Source organism: Mobula hypostoma, chromosome 5 (genome assembly GCF_963921235.1).
Source record: "Mobula hypostoma chromosome 5, sMobHyp1.1, whole genome shotgun sequence".
Lineage (NCBI taxonomy): Eukaryota > Metazoa > Chordata > Chondrichthyes > Myliobatiformes > Myliobatidae > Mobula > Mobula hypostoma.
Window position 1 is genome coordinate 3,399,687 of NC_086101.1, and position 17,766 is coordinate 3,417,452.

At 51.9% G+C, this 17,766-nt stretch overlaps 1 protein-coding gene across 1 annotated transcript in view; it reads left to right on the plus strand.

The window, feature by feature from the left end:
• skic2 (SKI2 subunit of superkiller complex) overlaps positions 1 to 17,766 on the plus strand; it is a 130,309-nt gene that overhangs the window by 13,536 nt on the left and 99,007 nt on the right. Inside the window, exon 2 of the mRNA XM_063047877.1 lies at positions 7,587 to 7,705. Coding sequence (XP_062903947.1) covers positions 7,587 to 7,705 — 119 coding nt within the window. The remainder of the gene's footprint in view (positions 1 to 7,586; positions 7,706 to 17,766) is intronic.

The following is a 17,766-nucleotide window of genomic DNA, read 5'->3' on the forward strand; positions in this document are numbered from 1 at the left end:
GGCTGGAACCCTTCGTCAGGACTGAAGAGGGAGGAGGCAGAGGCCCTATAAAGAAGGTGGGGGAGGGTGGGAAGGAGAAGGCTGGTAGGTGGGTTCATTGTCTAGTCCGACATCTGAAATGGAGGGGAAGAAGCTGTTCCTGAAATGTTGAGTTTGCTTCTTCAGGCTCCTGTCCCTCCTCCCTGATGGTAGCAATCAGAAGAGGGTGAAGGGGGTCTTTAAAGATGAATACCACCTTTTTGAGACATCGCCTTTTGAAGATGACCTCGATGCGTCCCCTCCCCACCAAGAAGGGTTGCAAACACAGCTAGCTCCATCATGGACACTGTCCTCGCCAGCATCGAAGAGGTATCAAAAGGCGATCCCTCAGAAAGGCTGCATCCCTCATCCTATGCAGTGGTCCTTCAAACCCGCCGGTGATGGAGCCAGTTTGAACGCTCAGGTCAGGCCTCGAAACAGAGAAAGGAGGACCCTGGAGGGGAACATTCCTCCTGCAGGCTTCCACTGACTCCACAAGCAGAGACTTTGCACTGAGTGGGCACCGAGCTCCCTGCCAGCTGGGACCAGCAGCCTTCCACTGACTCCAGAAGCAGAGACTTTGCACTGAGTGGGCACCGAGCTCCCCGCCAGCTGGGACCAGCAGCCTTCCACTGACTCCACAAGCAGAGACTTTGCACTGAGTGGGCACCGAGCTCCCCGCCAGCTGGGACCAGCAGCCTTCCACTGACTCCGGAAGCAGAAACTTTGCACTGAGTGGGCACCGAGCTCCCTGCCAGCTGGGACCAGCAGGCTGCCACTGACTCTGAGACTTTGCACTGTGAGTGGACACCGAGCTCCCTGCCAGCTGGGACCAGCAGCCTTCCACTGACTCCACAGGCAGAGACTTTGCACTGTGAGTGGGCACCGAGCTCCCCGCCAGCTGGGACCAGCATCCTTACACTGACTCCGGAAGCAGAAACTTTGCACTGAGTGGGCACCGAGCTCCCTGCCAGCTGGGACCAGCAGGCTGCCACTGACTCTGAGACTTTGCACTGTGAGTGGGCACCGAGCTCCTTGCCAGCTGGGACCAGCAGCCTTCCACTGACTCCACAAGCAGAGACTTTGCACTGAGTGGGCACTGAGCTCCCTGCCAGCTGGGACCAGCAGGCTGCCACTGACTCTGAGACTTTGCACTGTGAGTGGGCACCGAGCTCCCTGCCAGCTGGGACCAGCAGCCTTCCACTGACTCCACAAGCAGAGACTTTGCACTGTGAGTGGGCACCGAGCTCCCCGCCAGCTGGGACCAGCAGCCTTCCACTGACTCCAGAAGCAGAAACTTTGCACTGAGTGGGCACCGAGCTCCCTGCCAGCTGGGACCAGCAGGCTGCCACTGACTCTGAGACTTTGCACTGTGAGTGGGCACCGAGCTCCCTGCCAGCTGGGACCAGCGGCCTTCCACTGACTCCACAAGCAGAGACTTTGCACTGAGTGGGCACTGAGCTCCCTGCCAGCTGGGACCAGGAGCCTTCCACTGACTCCACAAGCAGAGACTTTGCACTGAGTGGGCACCGAGCTCCCCGCCAGCTGGGACCAGCAGCCTTCCACTGACTCCACAAGCAGAGACTTTGCACTGTGAGTGGGCACCGAGCTCCCTGCCAGCTGGGACCAGCAGCCTTCCACTGACTCCACAAGCAGAGACACTGCACTGTGAGTGGGCACCGAGCTCCCTGCCAGCTGGGACCAGCAGCCTTCCACTGACTCCGGAAGCAGAAACTTTGCACTGAGTGGGCACCGAGCTCCCTGCCAGCTGGGACCAGCAGGCTGCCACTGACTCTGAGACTTTGCACTGTGAGTGGGCACCGAGCTCCCTGCCAGCTGGGACCAGCAGCCTTCCACTGACTCCACAAGCAGAGACTTTGCACTGAGTGGGCACTGAGCTCCCTGCCAGCTGGGACCAGCAGGCTGCCACTGACTCTGAGACTTTGCACTGTGAGTGGACACCGAGCTCCCTGCCAGCTGGGACCAGCAGCCTTCCACTGACTCCACAAGCAGAGACTTTGCACTGTGAGTGGGCACCGAGCTCCCCGCCAGCTGGGACCAGCAGCCTTCCACTGACTCCGGAAGCAGAAACTTTGCACTGAGTGGGCACCGAGCTCCCTGCCAGCTGGGACCAGCAGGCTGCCACCTACTCTGAGACTTTGCACTGTGAGTGGGCACCGAGCTCCCTGCCAGCTGGGACCAGCAGCCTTCCACTGACTCCACAAGCAGAGACTTTGCACTGTGAGTGGGCACCGAGCTCCCCGCCAGCTGGGACCAGCAGGCTGCCACTGACTCTTGAGACTTTGCACTGTGAGTGGGCACCGAGCTCCCTGCCAGCTTGGACCAGCAGCCTTCCACTGACTCCACAAGCAGAGACTTTGCACTGAGTGGGCACTGAGCTCCCTGCCAGCTGGGACCAGCAGGCTGCCACTGACTCTGAGACTTTGCACTGTGAGTGGGCACCGAGCTCCCTGCCAGCTGGGACCAGCAGCCTTCCACTGACTCCACAAGCAGAGACTTTGCACTGTGAGTGGGCACCGAGCTCCCCGCCAGCTGGGACCAGCAGCCTTCCACTGACTCCGGAAGCAGAAACTTTGCACTGAGTGGGCACCGAGCTCCCCGCCAGCTGGGACCAGCAGCCTTCCACTGACTCCGGAAGCAGAAACTTTGCACTGAGTGGGCACCGAGCTCCCTGCCAGCTGGGACCAGCAGGCTGCCACTGACTCCGGAAGCAGAAACTTTGCACTGAGTGGGCACCGAGCTCCCTGCCAGCTGGGACCAGCAGGCTGCCACTGACTCTGAGACTTTGCACTGTGAGTGGACACCGAGCTCCCTGCCAGCTGGGACCAGCAGCCTTCCACTGACTCCACAAGCAGAGACTTTGCACTGAGTGGGCACTGAGCTCCCTGCCAGCTGGGACCAGCAGCCTTCCACTGACTCCACAAGCAGAGACTTTGCACTGAGTGGGCACTGAGCTCCCTGCCAGCTGGGACAGGCAGCCTTCCACTGACTCCGGAAGCAGAAACTTTCCACTGAGTGGGCACCGAGCTCCCTGCCAGCTGGGACCAGCAGGCTGCCACTGACTCTGAGACTTTGCACTGTGAGTGGGCACCGAGCTCCCTGCCAGCTGGGACCAGCAGCCTTCCACTGACTCCACAAGCAGAGACTTTGCACTGTGAGTGGGCACCGAGCTCCCCGCCAGCTGGGACCAGCAGCCTTCCACTGACTCCGGAAGTAGAAACTTTGCACTGAGTGGGCACCGAGCTCCCTGCCAGCTGGGACCAGCAGGCTGCCACCTACTCTGAGACTTTGCACTGTGAGTGGGCACCGAGCTCCCTGCCAGCTGGGACCAGGAGCCTTCCACTGACTCCACAAGCAGAGACTTTGCACTGTGAGTGGGCACCGAGCTCCCCGCCAGCTGGGACCAGCAGGCTGCCACTGACTCTGAGACTTTGCACTGTGAGTGGGCACCGAGCTCCCTGCCAGCTTGGACCAGCAGCCTTCCACTGACTCCACAAGCAGAGACTTTGCACTGAGTGGGCACTGAGCTCCCTGCCAGCTGGGACCAGCAGGCTGCCACTGACTCTGAGACTTTGCACTGTGAGTGGGCACCGAGCTCCCTGCCAGCTGGGACCAGCAGCCTTCCACTGACTCCACAAGCAGAGACTTTGCACTGTGAGTGGGCACCGAGCTCCCCGCCAGCTGGGACCAGCAGCCTTCCACTGACTCCGGAAGCAGAAACTTTGCACTGAGTGGGCACCGAGCTCCCCGCCAGCTGGGACCAGCAGCCTTCCACTGACTCCGGAAGCAGAAACTTTGCACTGAGTGGGCACCGAGCTCCCTGCCAGCTGGGACCAGCAGGCTGCCACTGACTCCGGAAGCAGAAACTTTGCACTGAGTGGGCACCGAGCTCCCTGCCAGCTGGGACCAGCAGGCTGCCACTGACTCTGAGACTTTGCACTGTGAGTGGACACCGAGCTCCCTGCCAGCTGGGACCAGCAGCCTTCCACTGACTCCACAAGCAGAGACTTTGCACTGAGTGGGCACTGAGCTCCCTGCCAGCTGGGACCAGCAGCCTTCCACTGACTCCACAAGCAGAGACTTTGCACTGAGTGGGCACTGAGCTCCCTGCCAGCTGGGACAAGCAGCCTTCCACTGACTCCGGAAGCAGAAACTTTCCACTGAGTGGGCACCGAGCTCCCTGCCAGCTGGGACCAGCAGGCTGCCACTGACTCTGAGACTTTGCACTGTGAGTGGGCACCGAGCTCCCTGCCAGCTGGGACCAGCGGCCTTCCACTGACTCCACAAGCAGAGACTTTGCACTGAGTGGGCACTGAGCTCCCTGCCAGCTGGGACCAGCAGCCTTCCACTGACTCCACAAGCAGAGACTTTGCACTGAGTGGGCACTGAGCTCCCTGCCAGCTGGGACCAGCAGCCTTCCACTGACTCCACAAGCAGAGACTTTGCACTGAGTGGGCAACGAGCTCCCTGCCAGCTGGGACCAGCAGCCTTCCACTGACTCCACAAGCAGAGACTTTGCACTGAGTGGGCACCGAGCTCCCCGCCAGCTGGGACCAGCAGCCTTCCACTGACTCCACAAGCAGAGACTTTGCACTGTGAGTGGGCACCGAGCTCCCCGCCAGCTGGGACCAGCAGCCTTCCACTGACTCCACAAGCAGAGACTTTGCACTGTGAGTGGGCACCGAGCTCCCTGCCAGCTGGGACCAGCAGCCTTCCACTGACTCCACAAGCAAGAGACTTTGCACTGAGTGGGCACTGAGCTCCCTGCCAGCTGGGACCAGCAGCCTTGCACTGACTCCACAAGCAGAGACTTTGCACTGAGTGGGCACTGAGCTCCCTGCCAGCTGGGACCAGCAGCCTTCCACTGACTCCACAAGCAGAGACTTTGCACTGAGTGGGCACTGGGCTCCCTGCCAGCTGGGACCAGCAGCCTTCCACTGACTCCACAAGCAGAGACTTTGCACTGAGTGGGCACTGAGCTCCCTGCCAGCTGGGACCAGCAGTCTTCCACTGACTCCACAAGCAGAGACTTTGCACTGAGTGGGCACCGAGCTCCCTGCCAGCTGGGACCAGCAGCCTTCCACTGACTCCACAAGCAGAGACTTTGCACTGAGTGGGCACCGAGCTCCCTGCCAGCTGGAACCAGCAGGCTTCCACTGACTCCACAAGCAGAGACTTTGCACTGTGAGTGGGCACCGAGCTCCCTGCCAGCTGGGACCAGCAGCCTTCCACTGACTCCACAAGCAGAGACTTTGCACTGAGTGGGCAGCAAGCTCCCTGCCAGCTGGGACCAGCAGCCTTCCACTGACTCCACAAGCAGAGACTTTGCACTGTGAGTGGGCACCGAGCTCCCTGCCAGCTGGGACCAGCAGCCTTCCACTGACGCCACAAGCAGAGACTTTGCACTGAGTGGGCACCGAGCTCCCCGCCAGCTGGGACCAGCAGCCTTCCACTGACTCTGAGACTTTGCACTGTGAGTGGGCACCGAGCTCCCTGCCAGCTGGGACCAGCAGCCTTCCACTGACTCCGGAAGCAGAGACTTTGCACTGAGTGGGCACCGAGCTCCCTGCCAGCTGGGACCAGCAGCCTTCCACTGACTCCACAAGCAGAGACTTTGCACTGAGTGGGCACCGAGCTCCCTGCCAGCTGGGACCAGCAGGCTTCCACTAACTCTGAGACTTTGCACTGTGAGTGGGCACCGAGCTCCCTGCCAGCTGGGACCAGCAGCCTTCCACTGACTCCAGAAGCAGAGACTTTGCACTGAGTGGGCACTGAGCTCCCTGCCAGCTGGGACCAGCAGCCTTCCACTGACTCCGGTAGCAGAGACTTTGCACTGAGTGAGCACTGAGCTCCCTGACAGCTGGGACCAGCAGCCTTCCACTGACTCCGGTAGCAGAGACTTTGCACTGTGAGTGGGCACCGAGCTCCCTGCCAGCTGGAACCAGTAGGCTTCCACTGACTCCGAGACTTTGCACTGTGGGTGGGCACCGAGCTCCCTGCCAGCTGGGACCAGCAGCCTTCCACTGACTCCGGAAGCAGAGACTTTGCACTGAGTGGGCACTGAGCTCCCTGCCAGCTGGGACCAGCAGCCTTCCACTGACTCCACAAGCAGAGACTTTGCACTGAGTGGGCACCGAGCTCCCTGCCAGCTGGGACCAGCAGCCTTCCACTGACTCCACAAGCAGAGACTTTGCACTGTGGGTGGGCACCGAGCTCCTTGCCAGCTGGGACCAGCAGCCTTCCACTGACTCCACAAGCAGAGACTTTGCACTGAGTGGGCACCGAGCTCCCTGCCAGCTGGGACCAGCAGGCTTCCACTGACTCCACAAGCAGAGACTTTGCACTGTGGGTGGGCACCGAGCTCCTTGCCAGCTGGGACCAGCAGCCTTCCACTGACTCCACAAGCAGAGACTTTGCACTGAGTGGGCACCGAGCTCCCCGCCAGCTGGGACCAGCAGCCTTCCACTGACTCCACAAGCAGAGACTTTGCACTGTGAGTGGGCACCGAGCTCCCTGCCAGCTGGGACCAGCAGCCTTCCACTGACTCCACAAGCAGAGACTTTGCACTGTAAGGGGGCACCGAGCTCCCTGCCAGTTTGAATGCTCTCTGTGACTGCGAGGTTACCCTCCACATTCCCGAGATGTACAGTTGAGGGTGACTTGGGCTGTGGGCGTGCTACGTTAGTGCTGGAAGTGTGGCGACAATTGCAAACTGCCGGCAGCACATCCTTGGGCTGCGTTGGTCATTGACACAATCGGCGGATTTCACTCTTTCTTTCAACGTACACGCAGACATCCCACCTCTCCCGGAACTTCTGGGAGTCTCCCGCAAATTATATACAATATCACGGAAATCAATTTTTTTGAGCGAGCGAGAGAGAGCAAAAGAGAGCGTGAGAGAGACTACGAGAGAGAGAGCGACAGCAAGCAAGCAAGAGCGCGCGAGCAGAGAGCGAGAGAGAGTGACCACGAGAGTGAACGAGCGAGAGTGCGCCATGGGACAGTGTTCCAGAAAAAAGAAAATATAAAACGTACGTCACCCCAGACTACCCTGAAGTGTACCCCTGCCTAATAGGGGTTAAAATAATGACAGTGTTGCTCGCTGCACTGTTTGCAACAGTGACTTTTCTATTGCCCATGGTGGGTTAAAATGTAAAAGACATGTTGAGGTGAGTTTAACAGGTGTCATTCGTTCATTAGCATAGCTAACGTTATTTACACTAGCTGGCTGGCTGCCAAGGAGCTACTCTATTGCAGCATCCCACCTCCCCCGGAAGTTCCAGGAGTCTCCCGCAAATTGATGGTGCTACCTCCCTGAAATGAGTTTTTGCAGGGTGGGATGTCTGTACACGTGATAAAATAAACTAAACTATAAACAGCAGATGCTGCAAATCTGGAGCAACATGCATATTTCAGGCCTATTCATTCCCATAGATGCTGTCTGACATGCTGAGTTCCTTCAGCATTTTGTGCGTGTCACTAATGAAGCTAATCTGTATGTATACTCTGTCTGGGCTCGCCTTTCATCTCTCTCATTTGCATTACAGAAGTCCCTCCGCGAGATGCCCACGATCTCCCCTTGTCTATCCTCGAGGTGGGCTGCTCCGGGAAGTTTGAACTGGTCACGCAGCCGGCGGAAAAGGGCACAATCCTCCCGCTGGCAACGGTGAGTGTGCACTTGGTGTTGGCTCTGGTCCTGGGCATGATACTGAACCCCCGCCCCTGGCGACTGCACTCGTGTATAATGGTCACGTTACAGATAATGACCAGTGACCTATCGTGCAGCTGGTCGGGGTTACCAGCTAAACTGCCTCAGTAAACTCCCCCCACCCCGTGGCAAGGTCAAGTGCTGATTTGATTGGCGTGCACGTCGAAAGAAACAGTCAAGTCATCATTTGCGTCAACACTCTGCGGATGTGCTGGGGCAGCTGCAAGTGACACCAAGCTCCCAGCACCAACGCAGCACGCTCACGACTCACTAACCCTACCCTGTACGCGTTTGGGATGTGGGGACACCCGGAGGAAACCCGTACGGTCACGGGTAGAACGTACAAACTCCTTGCGCATGGCGGTGAATTGAACCCGGGTCACTCACAGCGCAATAGCCTTTCACTACAGCGCCGGCCACTCTCGCTTGACCGGAAGTTGGAGACTGAGTGGGAGTGCTGCCGGGCCTGAGCTGGCATGTAATGGGGCTGGGAGGTGTGTGAGTGGGTGGGAAAGGGGGCTCAGCCTTACCCTGAATTTCTCCAGCATTTGTATCTGTGTTATTCTGCACTGTTACACTGTGCTGCTGTTGGTGCTGGAGTGTGTGGTGACACTTGCGGCTGCCCCCGAAACATCCGCAGGTTGTGCTGGTTGTTAACACAAATGATGCATTTCACTGTACGTTCCCACGTGCCGGTGTCCCGCGTCGCGCCTCACTGTATGTTTCGATGTATGTGTAGCAGATGTACACTATACGAATGAATGAATCTCAGTATCTCAGTCTGCTCACAGTGGAGGATGCGGAGTACTGTGGATGTGGTTCAAAGCCTCAGTCTGTGCATTCAGAGTACGCAAAATCAGGTTTATTATCGCCAGCATGCGCCATGAAATTTATTGACTTAGCAGCAGCAGTTCAATGCAGTACATGATAATATAGAAAGCAAATAAGTAAATCAATTGCAGTAAGTGTATTAATGTATATCAAATAGATTAAACGTAACACAAACGGAAAAAAAAATTTAAAAAGGTGAGGTAGTGTTCACGGGTTCAATGTCCATTTAGGAATGGGATGGCAGAGGGGAAGAAGCTGTTCCTGAATTGCTGAGTGTGTGTCTTCAGACTTCTGTACCTCCTACCTGATGGTAACAGTGAGCAGAGTTCATGGCCTGGGTGATGGGGATCCTTAATATTGGGCATTGCCTTTCTGAGGCACCGCTCCTTGAAGATGTTGTAGATACTACAGAGGCTAGTATCCAAGATGGGGCTGACTAATTTTATGACTTTGTGCAGCTTTTTTCGGTCCTGTGCAGACGCATCCCCCCACCCTCCCTACCAGAGAGTGATGCAGTCTGTCGGAATGTTCTCCAAAGTACATCTGTAGAGGTTTTCGAGTGTTTTAGGTGACAAACCAAATCTCTTCAAACTCCTCATGAAATATAGTCGCTATCTTGCCTTCTCTAGCTGTAGTGATATGTTGGGACCAGGTTAGATCCTCAGAGATCTTGACACCTAGGAACTTGAAATAGCTCACTCTCACCACTTCTGATGCCTCTATGAGGATTGGTTCATGTTCCTCCATCTTACCTTTCCTCGAGCAAGGGGTTTAGATGGGGTGGAATTTGTTAGCTGTGTTCAGGAAGGTTTCTTGACGCAATATGTAGATAAGCCTACAAGAAGAGAGGCAGTACTTCATTTGAAATTGGGAAATGAACCTGGTCAGCTGTCAGATCTCTCACTGGAGAGCATTTTGGAGATAGCGATCATAATTCGATCATCGGAGAGGGATAGGAACAGACAAGTTAGAAAAGTGTTAATTGGAGTAAGGGGAATTATGAGGCTATCAGGCAGGAAATTGGAAGCTTAAATTGGAAACAGATGTTCTCAGGGAAAAGTATGGAAGAAGTGTGGCAAATGTTCAGGGGATATTTGTGTGGAGTTCTGCATAGGTACGTTCCAATGAGACAGGGAAAGGATGGTAGGGTACAGGAACTGTGGTATACAAAGGTTGTAGCAAATCTAGTCAAGAAGAATAGAAAAGCTTATGAAACGTTCAGAAAGCTAACAGGAAGGAGCTTAAGGAAATTAGGAGAGCCAGAAAGGGCCATGAGAAGGCCTTGGCAGGTAGGATTAAGGAAAACCCCAAGGCATTCTACAAGTACGTGAAGAGCAAGATGATAAGATGTGAAAGAATAGGACCTATCCAGTGTGACAGTGGGAAAGTGTGTATGGAACTGGAGGAAATAGCAGACGCACTTAATGAATACTTTACTTCAGTATTCAGTATGGAAAAGGATCTTGGTGATTGTAGTGATGACTTGCAGCGGACTGAAAAGCTTGAGGAAAATTAAGAAAGAGGATGTGCTGGAGCTTTTGGAAAACATCAAGTTGGATAAATCGCTGGGACTGGATGAGATGTACCCCAGGCTACTATGGGAGGTGAGGGAGGATATTGCTGAGCCTCTGCCGATGATCTTTGCATCATCAATGGGGACGGGAGAGGTTTCAGAGGATTGGAGGGTTGTAGATATTGTTCCTTTATTCAAGAAAGAGATTAGAGATAGCCCAGGAAATTATAGACCAGTGAGTCTTACTTCAGTGGTTGGTAAGTTGATGGAGAAAATCCTGAGAGGCAGGATTTATGAATATTTGGAGAGGTATAATATGATTAGGAATAGTCAGCATGGCTTTGTCAAAGTCAGGTCGTGCCTTACGAGCCTGATTTAATTTTTTGAGGATGTGACTAAACACATTGATGAAGGAAGAGCAGTAGATGTAGTGTATATGGATTTCAGCAAGGCATTTGATAAGGTACCCCATGCAAGGCTTATTGAGAAAGTAAGGAGGCATGGGATCTAAGGGGACATTGCTTTGTGGATCCAGAACTGGCTTGTCCACGGAAGGCAAAGAGTGGTTGTAGACGGGTCATATTCTGCATGGAGGTCGGTGACCAGTGGTGTGCCTCAGGGATCTGTTCTGGGACCCCTACTCTTTGTGATTTTTATAAATGACCTGGATGAGGACGTGGAGGGATGAGTTAGTAAATTTGCTGATGACACAAAGGTTGGGGGTGTTGTGGATAGTGTGGAGGGCTGTCAGAGGTTACAGCGGGACATTGATAGGATGCAAAACTGGGCTGAGAAGTGACAGATGGAGTTCAACCCAGATAAGTGTGAAGTGGTCCATTTTGTTAGGTCAAATATGATGGCAGAATATGGTATTAATGGTAAGACTCTTGGCAGTGTGGAGGATCAGAGGGATCTTGGGGTCTGAGTCCATAGGACGTTCAAAGCAGCTGCGCAGGTTGACTCTGTGGTTAAGAAGGCATACGGTGTATTGGCCTTCATCAATCGTGGAATTGAATTTAGGAGCTGAGAGGTAATGTTGCAGCTATATTGGACCCTGGTCAGACCCCACTTGGAGTACTGTGCTCAGTTCTGGTCTCCTCCCTCCAGGACAGATGTGGAAGCCATAGAAAGGGTGCAGAGGAGATTTATAAGGATGTTGCCTGGATTGGGGAGCATGCCTTATGAGAATAGGTTGAGTGAACTCGACCTTTTCTCCTTGGAGCGATGGAGGATGAGAGATGACCTGATAGAGGTGTATAAGATGATGAGAGGCATTGATCATGTGGATAGTCGGAAGCTTTTCCCAGGGCTGAAATGGTTGCCACAAGAGGACACAGGTTTAAGGTGCTGGGGAGTAGGTACAGAGGAGATGTCGGGGTAAGTTTTTTACACAGAGAGTGGTGAGTGCGTGGAATGGGCTGCCGGTGACAGTGGTGGAGGTGGATACAATAGGGTCTTTTAAGAGACTTTTGAATAGGTACGTGGAGCTTAGAAAAATAGGTGGCTATAGGTAAGCCTAGGTAATTTCTAAGGTAGGGACATGTTCAGCACAACTTTGTGGGCTGAAGGGCCTGTATTGCGCTGTAGGTTTTCTATGTTTCTAAGTCCACAGTCAGCTCTTTCGTCTTACTGACGTTGAGTGCAAGGTTGTTGCTACAGCAGCACTCCACTAGCTGGCTCATCTTGCTCCTGGGTGCCCTTTCATCTCCATCTGAGATTCTACCAATAATGGTATCATCAGCAGATTTGTAGATGGTGTTTGAGTGATACCCTAGTCACACAGTCGTGGGAATCCTGAGGTATGTTTGTATTGTTCAGGTGATCTAAGGCCTTTTGAAGAGCCATTGAGATTTTGTCTGTCATAGGCATATTGTGCTGATGGGAAAATTGCAATGGATCCATGTCCTTGCTGAGGAAGGAGTTGATTCTAGCCGTGATCAACCTCTCAAAGCATTTCATCACTGTCGATGTGAGTGCTACTGGGTGATGGTCATTAACCAGCTCACACTGCGGTTCTTTGGCACTGGTATAATTGTTGCCTTTTTGAAGCAGGTGGGAGCTTCTGACCGTAGCAGTCAGAGGTTGAAAATGTCTCTGAATACGCCCACCAGTTGGTTAGCTCAAGTTTTCAGAGCCTTACCAGGTACTCCATCGGGGCCTCCTGCCTTGCGAGGTTCACCCTCCTAAAAGACAGCCTAACATCAGCCTCTGAGACGGAGATCACAGGGTGACCGGGTGCAGCAGGGATCTTCACAGCTGTAGCTGTGTTCTCCCTTTCAAAGTGAAACATAGCAGACGTTGAGCTCATCTGGTCGTGAAGCATCACTGCCATTTATGCTATTGGGTTTTGCTTTGCAGGAAGGAATGTCCTGCCAACCCTGCTAGTGTTACCGTGGATCTGATGTCACTACCAACCTTGCTCAAAATTGTTTCTTCACTCTTGAAATGGCCCTCTGCAAGTCATACCTGGTTTTCTGGTACAGGTCTGGGTCACTAGAGTTAGATGCCACAGATCTAGCCCTGAGCTAACGACGTACCTCCTGGTTCATCCGTGGCTTTTGGTTTGGGAATGTACAGCAAGTTTTTGTAGGCACACACCCATCCACACAGGTTTTACTGAAGTCAGTAACAACAGCAGCAAACTCATCCAGATTCGAAGATGAATCCCTGAATACAGTCCAGTCCACCGATTCAAAGCAGTTCTGTAAGTGCTCCTGTGCTTCCCTTATCCAAACCTTCTTGGTCCTCACTGCTTGTGCTGCAGTCTTCAGTCTCTGCCTATACTCAGGGAGTAGACGTACAGCCAGGTGACCAGACTTCCCGAAGTGAGGGCGTGGAATAGCATGGTGAGCTCTCTTGATGGTGGTGTAACAGTGGTCCAGTGTGTTGTTTCCTCTGGTACTAATTACCGTCAATCATTAATAAGTACCTCTGCTACTACTAGTACCAGAGGTACTTGTTTAATGATTGACGGTAATTAGTTAATGATTTTTTTTAAGGCGGCCTGGTTAAAATCCCCAAAATGATAGTGAGGGCGTCAGGGTGTGCTGTTTCGTGCATATGGATCCTCTTGCTCAGATCAATGCCTGTTTGACATTGGCCTGAGGTGGAATGTACACCACTACCAAAATGATCACAAAATGACAGGTAAAATGGACTGCACATACTGCAATTGTGAGATATTCCAGCAGAATTGGGACAACACTGGTCACATCTGTGCACCAAGAGGAGTTGATCATGAGGCGTACACCCCACCTCTGCTTCTGAGAGATTCGACAGTCCTATCCTGACGGTGTATACTGAACCCATCAATCTAAATCGCTGCGTCCGGTACCAGAGGCTACACTTGCCAGCCATAAACATGTTTGTATCACTGACCTGCAGCCATGTTTTCTATGTGGAATCCGGTGAGAAGTACGGCCGTAGTCGGCATTGTTTCCATCGGTTTTAAGTAGCGACAGTTTATTCAATCTCATTAAGACATCTTTGTTAACTCTACAGACCTTGGAAGCAGTTGTGATGCTGTATCAGACCAAAAAGGAATATTTAATTGTATCCATCAAGCTGTGCTGCACGAGATTGTCGTTCCCAAGGTGCCCCACAGCATTATGTCATGCTAAGAAACGCCAATAGCGACATCCACCCCTGTCTCACTTGTGGGAGAGTCTGTTTTTCCCTCATCGCCCTCAGCTTCCATCATGGGAACTGAGCAGAGGCAGGTCCCCATTGAACCTGAGTGGCAATTGGAATCCGAATCAGGTTAAATATCATTGGGATGGTTTGTTAAATATGCTGTTTTGTACTGGTAGCAGTACATTGCAATTCATAATAGAAAGACTATAAATTACCATAAGCAACATACACAGAACTGTCCAAAAGTCTTGGGGGGGTGGTGTGCGTGTGTACGGTCAATGGCAGACGCAATCTCAATGGCTCTCCACGCGGCTTTAGACCACCTGGACAACACCAACACCTATGTCAGGATGCTGTTCACTGACTATAGCTCAGCATTTAATACCATCATTCCCACAATCCTGATTGAGAAGTTGCAGAACCTAGGCCTCTGTAATTGGATCCTTGACTTCCTAACCGAAAGACCACAATCTGTGTGGATTGGTGATAATGTATCCTCCTCGCTGACGATCAACACTGGTGCACCTCAGGGATGTGTGCTTAGCCCACTGCTCTACTCTCTCTATACCCATGACTATGTGGCTGGGCATAGCTCAAATATCATCTATAAATTTGCTGATGATACAACCATTGTTGGTAGAATCTCAAATGGAGCTGAGAGTGCATAATCAGACATCCCACCTCTCCTGGAAGTTCCGGGAGTCTCCTGCATATTGATAGTGGCTCCCTGATGCCCGCAAATGATATACAATATCCCGGAAATCGATTTTTTTTGAGAGAGCGCGAGAGAGAGCATGCGCGCGAGAGAGAGAGAGCACCATGGCAGAGTGTTCCGAAAAAAAAAGAAAATATAAAACATACTTCACCCCAGACTACACTAAACTGTGCCCCTGCCTAATAGGGGTCAAAAATAATGACAGTGTTGCTCGCTGCACTGTTTGCAACAGTGACTTTTCTATTGCCCATGGTGGGTTAAGACTGTAAAAGACATGTTGAGGTGAGTTTAACAGGTGTCATTCGTTCATTAGCGTAGCTAATGTTATTTAAACTAGCTGGCCAGCTGCTAAGGAACTACTCTATTGCAGACATCCCACCTCTCCCAGAAGTTTCAGGAGTCTCCCACAAATTGATGGTGCTACCTCCCTGAAATGAGTTTTTGCAGGGTAGGATGTCTGCATACTGGAGCGAGATATACCAACTAGTGGAGTGGTGTCACAGCAACAACCGGACACTCAACCTCACTAAGACTAAAGAGCTGATTGTGGACTTCAGGAAGGGAAAGACGAAGGAACACGTACCAATCCTCATAGAGGGATCAGAAGTGGAGAGAGTGAGCAGCTTCAAGTTTGAATTGAATTGACTTTATTTCTTACATCCTTCACATACATGAGGATTAAAAAATCTTTATGTTACATAGAAACATAGAAACATAGAAAATAGGTGCAGGAGTAGGCCATTTGGCCCTTCGAGCCTGCACCACCATTTATTATGATCATGGCTGATCATCCAACTCAGAACCCCGCCCCAGCCTTCCCTCCATACCCCCTGACCCCCGTAGCCACAAGGGCCATATCTAACTCCCTCTTAAATATAGCCAATGAACTGGCCTCAACTGTTTCCTGTGGCAGAGAATTCCACAGATTCACCACTCTCTGTGTGAAGAAGTTTTTCCTAATCTCGGTCCTAAAAGGCTTCCCCTCTATCCTCAAACTGTGGCCCCTCGTTCTGGACTTCCCCAACATCGGGAACAATCTTCCTGCATCTAGCCTGTCCAATCCCTTTAGGATTTTATACGTTTCAATCAGATCCCCCCTCAATCTTCTAAATTCCAACGAGTACAAGCCCAGTTCATCCAGTCTTTCTTCATATGAAAGTCCTGCCATCCCAGGAATCAATCTGGTGAACCTTCTTTGTACTCCCTCTATGGCAAGGATGTGTTTCCTCAGATTAGGGGACCAAAACTGCACACAATACTCCAGGTGTGGTCTCACCAAGGCCTTGTACAACTGCAGTAGTACCTCCCTGCTCCTGTACTCGAATCTTCTTGCTATAAATGCTAGCATACCATTCGTCTTTTTCACCGCCTGCTGTACCTGCATGCCCACTTTCAATGACTGGTGTATAATGACACCCAGGTCTCGTTGCACCTCCCCTTTTCCTAATCGGCCACCATTCAGATAATAATCTGTTTTCCTATTTTTGCCACCAAAGTGGATAACTTCACATTTATCCACATTAAATTGCATCTGCCATGAATTTGCCCACTCACCCAACCTATCCAAGTCACCCTGCATCCTCTTAGCATCCTCCTCACAGCTAACACTGCCACCCAGCTTCGTGTCATCCGCAAACTTGGAGTTGCTGCATTCAATTCCCTCATCCAAGTCATTAATATATATTGTAAACAACTGGGGTCCCAGCACTGAGCCTTACGGTTACGTCTTTGTCTAACTTATAATTTATGTAGTTATTTATAATGAATAGAACAGTCAATGTAACATAGAAATACACTCAGATCAGCCCTTTTTACACACCCGTCCTTGTAAATGTCCTGAATCATGGGAAGTTCACAAGTACAGATGCATTGGGCTGTCTGCAGCACTCTCTGCTGTTACGATTTCGTAACGTACCAGCAGCAAGAGATGACAAATTGAGTCAGGTTTTAATATTAAAACCATTATATTTATTTACATCTACTCAAAAATATAGCAAATTAAATAAACGACTTTCTTAAACAGAAGTTAACGGTGTTATGCGTCTATAGCTCCCTTACAGTCAAACTTAGAACCCATTCTTAACAAATCTTACTCAAGCACAGTCTTAAAGTGGCAGTTCAGAGAGTCCCAGTAATTCACGAAATAGATGAGAGGAGAGACTTGTGGATTCACAGTGCAGCGACGAGGCAATCACAACGAATTCCAAAGATTTCACAGCTAGCGAACGAAGAAACGGTTACCGGAGATACAGCCGAGGAATATTGTTCCGAAGTTCACGAGGAGCGATTTCACAAAGAGACTGTCACGAAATCCACACCCATGGATCATACGAAGGACAGACATGTCTCCACAGTGCACTGTGTGCCGCTAATTAACCCAATCCTTTGGGTTTGGGTAAGCATTAGACTTTACCCTTCTCGATCGTGAGCTGTTCCTGGATAGCTCGAAGTACAGTCTTCACTCTCTCTCTCTTTCTCTCTTTTCTTTGACTCCCTCTCAACACTATGGCCACACTCCTTTCACACTGTTGGCATACGTCATAAGGTGATGCTGACAGTAAACAAAACTATGAACTCCCAGGAAAATGAAACTGGACACGTGACACTGCAGAGTCCTGTGATTGAGGGAAGCACAATTCCCATACCAGGCAGTGATGCAGCCAGTCAAGATGCTCTCAATTGTGCCCCTGTAGAAAGTTCTTAGGATTTGGAGGCCCGTACCAAACTTCCTCAACTGTCTGAGGTGAAAGAAGCGCTGTTGTGCCTTTTTCACCACACAGCCCGTGTGTACAGACCACGTGAGGTCCTCGGTGATGTGGATGCTGAGGAACTTGAAGCTGTTCACCCTCTCAACCCCAGATCTATTGATGTCAATAGGGATTAGTCCGTCTGCATTCCTCCCGTAATCCACAACCAGCTCCTTTGTTTTTGCGACATTGAGGGAGAGGTTGTTTTCTCGACACCACTGTGACAGAGAGATGACTTCTTCCGTGTAGGCCACCTCATTATTGTTTGAGATTAGGCCAATCAATGTAGTGTCATTGGCAAAATTGAATTAGCAGATTAGGGCTGTGGGTGGCGACACAGTCATGGGTATGCAGGGAGCAAAGGAGGGGACTTACTACATAGCCCTGAGGGGCTCCTGTATTGAGAGTCAGAGGGGTGGAGGTGAGGGAACCCACTCTTACCACCTGTCAGCGATCTGACAGGAAGTCCAGAATCAAGCTGCACAAGACAGGGTCAAGGCTGAGGTCTCGGAGCTTCCTGTTGAACCTGGATGGAACCATGGTGTTGAATGCTGAATTGTAGTCCAAGAACAGCATTCTC